The sequence below is a fragment of the Solanum pennellii genome, chromosome 11, assembly GCF_001406875.1.
Source record: "Solanum pennellii chromosome 11, SPENNV200".
Classification (NCBI taxonomy): Eukaryota; Viridiplantae; Streptophyta; class Magnoliopsida; order Solanales; family Solanaceae; genus Solanum; species Solanum pennellii.
Window position 1 is genome coordinate 46,258,828 of NC_028647.1, and position 7,651 is coordinate 46,266,478.

At 35.6% G+C, this 7,651-nt stretch overlaps 1 protein-coding gene across 1 annotated transcript in view; it reads left to right on the forward strand.

Annotated features, from left to right (window-relative positions):
* The first annotated feature begins 1,945 nt into the window (after window positions 1–1,945).
* Window positions 1,946–7,651, forward strand: part of LOC107003873 (probable plastid-lipid-associated protein 4, chloroplastic) — a 7,333-nt gene continuing 1,627 nt past the window's right edge. Inside the window, exons 1-4 of the mRNA XM_015202132.2 lie at window positions 1,946–2,292; window positions 2,401–2,514; window positions 6,593–6,736; window positions 7,458–7,551. Coding sequence (XP_015057618.1) covers window positions 2,008–2,292; window positions 2,401–2,514; window positions 6,593–6,736; window positions 7,458–7,551 — 637 coding nt within the window. The 5' untranslated portion in view covers window positions 1,946–2,007. The remainder of the gene's footprint in view (window positions 2,293–2,400; window positions 2,515–6,592; window positions 6,737–7,457; window positions 7,552–7,651) is intronic.

Genomic DNA, 7,651 nt, shown 5'->3' on the forward strand with positions numbered 1-7,651 from the left:
ACCAACATTACTATCCCTCATTCTACCTATTGGTTATATGGAAGACTTCCTCACCTATAAATAGTGGTGTTTCTTCCTTTGTGAAGTATCTCAAAGAAGATGAGAAGTGTAAATAATATTGTAGCGTGTAGTAATGAAGAAAGAGTTCAGACATAGAAAAATATTCTAAATCTTCAACTATATTCACTATATGCAAGAGAGTATTTATATGTTGAAGGAATGTGTTCTTATGTGGAGCTTTGGACTCTTCAATTAATCCGGAGTTGTTTGAGTTGTACGACATTGTTGGACTGTTGTATCCTAGAGGGAACAAGTCAAGAGTGATACTGCGGTGTATATTTTGCCACAGTGGGCTTGAATCTCCTTAAAGAGAGCGAGATATCTGTATCTCAGCCTAAAGATTTGTTTATTCATTTATGTCATTTTATTTTCAACTATAATTTATTATATTTGTGGTATATTACACCAACATAGTGTTATCTCCATCACAAGTAAAATGTAATAATTTCAGTAGGCGTTTGACCATGCGATACCATATCATGATATTGAATCGTGAGATAGAATTAACGTTTGGACATACGATTCACGCCGATTCCATCTCATGATTTCATATCATGAGATAAAATATCATTCTCTAAAAATCATGATATGAAAATTCCATATCAAGACTTGGATTTATAAAAACTTGATCCATAAGTTTATCTTTTGTTAAAGCAACTCCACATTATATTTAGTAAACATTTATTTCATAAGTAAATAAAATTAATAATCACATCATTACTTTTTAAAATTTATTATTCTCACCAATTATTGATTTCAATTTGGTGAATATAAATGATAAATTAAGAATTGATTTGGTGAATATAAATGCAGACAGAGAGATTTTTCTTTTCTCATTTGGCTACAAATGAAAATGTTTAAAGAAATTTAATATGAAAAAGGACAAAATTGGAGATGTATGTTTGATAATCACTACTTTCAATATGTTTAATTTTTGCACGAAGTTAATGCACCGAAAATGTTCAATTGTACATAAGTGAAACAAGACATGAACCATATAATATTGACACAAGTGAAAATTGTCATAACTTGTATGGTGTTACATAATTACTTATGGTCTATGAGCATCAAAATATAGTTGCAAATGATATTGATCAACAAATGACTCAAACTAACAATGTTGGTTTGTCTTCTTGGTCCCATGATAGAGAAATGCAAGTTTAACGTGAGAAGATTGTCGTACTATGTGATAAAATTATATTAAAGATTAGTATACTACAATTATGTTCAATTTATTTTTTATTGAACTAAAGTTTGATCAATTAAAGTTACAGATGAAACAATTAATTAAGTGGAGAACATATAACTTTGTAATACTTTATTATGCGATTTTATAATTTTTTGTTTATTTGATAAGATTGAATAAACAATTGAGACTATTTTAATAATTTTACAATTTATGAAATTCTTATATTTATGAGAAAATATACAATATAAATTTTTTATATCGCATGCCTAAACAAAACTTCAACTTTATCTTATAACTAGGGAATTTGGCCGCGCTTCGCACGGTCTTTAAAATAAATATTAAAGGATTAACTTTTTCCAATCAATTATATAGTTCTCTTTATTTCCAAACGTAATATTATCACTTTATCTTTTTTAATTATATATTAATTATGAAGATCGTTTTAAGATGACGATTGAAATGAAACTTAACATATATGCTTTCCTCTTTAACGAAAAACTAAATAGGGACACATGTTGTAATCTTATTCGTTGACTCAATATTTAATAAGTATGAGATATGTAGATAAAATTATAACACGTGTATGCCCATTAAAGTAAAGTTATATATATTCTCAAATTTTTAAACAGTTAATGTTCCAAAAATATAACGGATATGATATGGAGATGCCTTTTTCCCTATTTAATTTAACTTAAGAGCCACCAAATGAATGGTGGTGTGAAGTAGAAAATAGAAAGTCATTCATTTGCAGCATTCCCATGGCCTTATCCTCACTATCCCCTCCATTAACACATATTGCTTCAACGAAACTTCATCTCTCTTTCCCTTGTATCGTAAATCCTCATCCTCATTCTCATTCCCATAATTATACCAACATTTCTCCTCTCAATAAAAAATGGCAGACCAACGTTTCTTTCTTCCCTTCTTTCTTCAACAAGAAGACCAAAGACCCTATACCCATTAAACAAGAGCTTCTTCAAGCCATTGAACCTCTTGATCGTGGCGCTGACGCCACTCCTCAAGACCAGCAGATAATTGATCAGGTTTTGCTTTATTAATTAATCACCTCATTGCAATTATCCTGTTTAGGTTTAGTTTTCTGACTGATTGTGTGTTTCTTTTAGTTTCTCAACACAATGTTATTTGATTAGATTGCTTGCAGACTTGAAGCTTGCAATCCAACAAAGGAGCCCCTCAACTCAACTCTGCTTAATGGAAAATGGGAACTTATATACACTACATCAAAGTCTATTTTACAGATTCAGGTGAAAACTATAACCATCATTCAATTGTTTTACTGAATGTCATGAAAATTATGCTTCTAGGTCCTTTAATGGAACTGTATACATTGTTGAAATTCGTACCAAGCTGGGTATATTGTTGAGTTTGTGAATGTCACCATTCAACTGTATATACGCATTTTATGAGCTAGATAACACAATCTGCGATGAGTTTGTGAGAATCTATACAATGCTTCGAAAGGAAATGGAAATCTGTACAGGAGACGCGGAAGGACATTCAATACATATATCTATAGAGTCTATCAAAATTATAACAACTTTGGCTGCTTTGTATGGATTGAAACATGTCTAGGTCACTAGAAAAATGCAATCATTCTCCCAGAAGTTGTACAAACAAAGGATGGGGAGACATTGCCACCAAAATTCCTCGAGACATTGCCACCAAAATTCCTCAATTTCTGGGAAATCACAACAATCTTAAATTTAATCTCTCTTCCCCATGAATATCACATGTTGAGTAGGCTTCCACAATTGCCATCTTTTACCAAGGTTTCTCCCAATGAAACCCGAAATGGTAATGTTGCAGATCTGGATATGAAAAGCTCTCAAGTTATAGCCTAAAGTTTGGTCGAATGCTTCAACAATTCCTTTCATCATAGCCCAATCCAGAAGCTATACAAAAATGGTTCATTAGTAGATGGAAGATGTGCTTCACCTTCAAGGTGATACCGGTGAACCATAATCAATTCCTTTTTGAGCTTCTATCGAGGAAGGAGGCGGTTATAGCTGGTCATTGGTTTTGGAACGGGAGACGGTTGACTCTTCAATGGTGGTCTTTGATCGCTGGATCAGAACTCGCACCCAAGAAAGAAGAACATCACATGATTAAAAGCTTTTGGGATCCCAACACATCAGTATCATCAAAGGCGCGCTTAAGCCCTGAAGCGAGGCTCAAAACATGTTGAGCGCTTGACCTTGCTTTTTGTGCGCTTCAGTGTTGTCATCAAGGTTCTAAGGCAAACTTTTCCTTGACAATGAGCCTCTTATGAAGAAGTGACACTAAACAATTGATATTTCACTTAATCATAAAATAATTCAATTTCTTTGGTCATAAATGTGTCATTCATGATTATAATTTCTAGTCTTGGACTAAACATATATAATTGTATCTTTTTCTCCCTTTGTGGCTTTTTTCATTAAAGCCCATGCTTTATTTGAGCTTTGCGCTTAAAGCATCACGGACCTTTGAGCTTTTTTGCGCTGTTCGCCTTTGATAACACCGCGAACACATGCATGGTCATTAAACAGGTTTAATAGCATTTGGGAATTTAAGTGGGGGCTTTATGGGAATTGATGAGGACACAAAGAATAGGAACCAGTTAACTTGGGCCAGAATATACATAAAGAAAGCCTCCCATAGAGTGTTGCTGTCAAACATTAATTCACATTGATGAAGGAGGATGGAGATTTGAAATCTCAATCACATCGGATATCCATATAAAGATGAGGCCAATTGGAAGAGTTGAAAACATATCTGGAAATGAAACTGGCTCGATGATTTATATTAGGGTGAATAAGGACATGTATGATGGAGTCAAGACTCGGGTTAGACCGGGTGAGAGGAGACTCTGAGTACTGCAGCTGCATTAGGGATCAGGGATCAATTCTTAGCCCTTTTTTTTTTGCCTTGGTGATGGATGAGTTGACGCAATTCAGGAGGAGGTTCCATGGGGTATGTTATTTGCGGACGATATAGTACTGATTGATGAGATACGAGACTGAGTTAATGCTAGGTTGGATGTTTAGAGACAAGTTATGGAGTCTAAAGGGTTCAGGTAGAGCAGGTGCAAAATGAAGTTTTTATAGTGCAAATTTAGTGTTGTTTGGATGTAGCAAATGTGAAAGTGACGCTTGCCGCACAGACCTGTAAAAAGAGGGTTTTAAGTATCTTGGGTCCATAATCTAGGGTGGTGGGAACATTTAACGATGATGTCACACATTGCATTGGGGCAACATGTATGAAATGGAGGCTTGCCGTTGATGTTTTGTGCGACAAGAAGTACCACCTAAACTTAGAGATAAGTTCTACAGAGTGTGTAAGGAGTGGAGTGCTGACCAATCAAGAGCTCATATGTTTAGAAGATGCATGTTCCGGATATGAAAATTTTGAGATAGATGTGTGGGCATACTAGGAGCGATAAGATTCGAAATGAGATTATCTAGGAGAGGGTGGGAGTGGCCACAAGACGAGGAAAGCTAGGCTGAGATAGTTTGGGCATGTAAAAAGGAGGTGTGCTGCCCTAGTGAGGAGGTGCAACCGGAGGTTGGTTGTAAGAGGTATGCAGAGGGGTGAGGTGGACCCAAAAAGTACTGGGGAGAGTTGATCAGATAAGACATGATGGAACTTCATATTATCGTGGAAATGACTTTAGATAGGATGGAGTGGAGGTCACATATTGAGGTATAAGGTTAGTAGCGGTTAAGTGTTGTCTTGCCTTGCGAAGATTTAGGCGTATTAGTGCATGTCATAGTACTAGTCAAACCTTTCTTGCCATGTGTAGTTATTTTTTCTTTCTTGTAGACTTTACACAACTTTTCTTATTAACTGCTCTTCATTGTTTCTTCTTTCGTTACTAAGGTTTGATGCACTTGAGTCGAGGGTCTTTTGGAAACAACCTCTACCTCCATGAGGAAGTGGTAAGGTCTGCGTATACTCTATCCTCTCTAGACCCCACTTAGTGGAGTTTCACTGGGCATGTTATTGTTTTTGCTATCCTAAAGTCTAATCAAATCCTTGTCTAAAATCACCTCTGTTAAGATATGTCATTAGGCCCATATGCCATACCTTAACATGGTATCAGAGCCAGAGATGATGGCCCCATTTAGAAGTGTTCATGCTCCAATTGAGGTCTGAGCGTGCAGGGAAGTGTTAAGATGTCCCACGTCGGTAGACGGATGGGAATTTGGTCTCCTTATATGGACTTGGACAAACCTCCCCTCATGAGCTAGCTTTTGGGGTTGAGTTAGGTCCAGGTGTCATATCTTAACAACCTCAAACTGAGCTTCCAAATATCCAAAAATAGTAGTACGATGAAAGAAATCCAGAAAATCTGACTTTTATACTCGGGGAACCTTCATCACGATCGCCACGTGCCCACAAGACTGCTTACAGGTTGATCGGGACCCAACACGATCATTACCACGCCTTTGGGAAATCCAAAAAAGTCTAGACCTTGACCCGCTATTTACTCTACGCGATTGCGGCAGGGGAGCACACAATTGTGATGCACATCATTTTCCTTAACTGTGATCGTGATAACATTGCCTGTACCAGAAATCAGCATCAGCTGAAACGGAAAATTGTATACGAAACCCCTCAGATCTCAACCTAAACTGTACCAACAAGTCCCAAAATATTAAACCAAATAGGAAGTTCCAAAACATAAAATGGAACGCACATACTCCAAACTAAGGATTGGGTTATCACATAAAATACTTGTTTAAGGCCCATTCTTAATCACTTGCACTATTCTCATGTAATCAACTGTCATCTTTATGAGGAGAACACAAGATCCTTCAGATCATTCTGAATTGGACCCTATTTGGTCTAAGTAGTCACCAGAGTCCAGATCAACTTGCCATTGTTACCAATTAATGGCATATGCAGTTTACAATAGAATATTATGGCTGTAGGATCATTATTCACCTATGACTGGTCATGCTATGTTCATTCTAAGTATTCCAGTTTATATTCATATCTATTGACAGAAACTTAATATTCTTTCTGTTAGCTGAATCAATTTTACTTGTACTGGAAATTCCAATTTTGTAATTGATGAACGGAATTAGTTGTCTCTTCTATTTTACTGTACAAGGCAGTATTTACTAAAGACAAGATTAGTATTGGTATGTGATTGCATGCTCTTTTGCATAGAAAGGTCAGGTAAAGGAAGAGGGTGAAATACCGAGTTCCTAGCACTTTCTAGTTTCCATATCTCGGCTACTGTATGATCAAGTAGCCAGTATTGTGTTGATGTTAATCTTCTTGTTATTTCGAAAAGTTATACAAATGAAGGTACTTATAGCTTAATATTTTGAACAGAGACCCAAGATTTTGCGATCTAGATTGAACTATCAAGCAATAAATGTAGATACACTTCGGGCTCAGAATATGGAAGGATGGCCCTTCTTCAACCAGGTATTTGATTTGGAATCAATTTTTTTTTTGACATACCCAACAATGTTATATTGAAATTTATTGAGAAGTTAACTCCCTTATTTACTACTACTAGTAATCGTGGAAATACTCTCTATTTTAGTATCCTTCCCCTTTGTTGGATTTTTGTTTCTGCGAAATGTTCTATTAAGTGACCAAAGTCCAGGAACTTGCAGTTCCTTTTTTTTGTTCTTTCCTTTTTGTCTTTCAGACAAACGTGAAACTAGAATTCATGGTTGACTTATGGGGGAAAAAAGGAGAATTTTTAGATTTCCTTGTAATTCAGACAGTGATACTTTAAATTTGATTTTCCCCTGAAGTTTGGTGATAGAACAAACCACAAATGGAAGTAACTTTTGAGTTTGAGCTTCCATATCTGATATTTTCGGAGTTCTAATTAAAATTATCCCTAGATCTTTATGAACTAAAGGATGGAACTTCTCCAGGAAGAAGTCTCTAGAGAAAAAAAAGGGTTTAAGATTTAATATAAAATGAATGTAATTATGGTATTAGAAACATAGTGAAAAGCATAAAGAAGAAGAGGAGAGTAATATTCTAGAGATCTCATATACTGTTCCTTCAAACAACCTACACTTTTCTCATGTTTTAAGAGACTTGGAAAGCTTCAAACCACTAATTTTACCATAAAACCAAATTATACATCTAATTTATTGTAGATATGCACAAGATTTTTTTTTGATCAATAATGTGCAGTTCTGTTGAATATACTTTGCTAATTTGTTGTTTCCAGTTAGTTGCCTTTAATGCCATATTCCCACACACACTTCGGATTACATTTTCCTTCAGCTGTGTTACAGTAAATTTTGATTGTACTGTTCCAAACTGTTTGTGTATCATGTTCTATTAGGATGAATCTGAAGTTCAGTAGAAATTAGGCCTTCTATGGTAATCATCCTCAACTAACCCCCCCCCCCAACCCCCCAA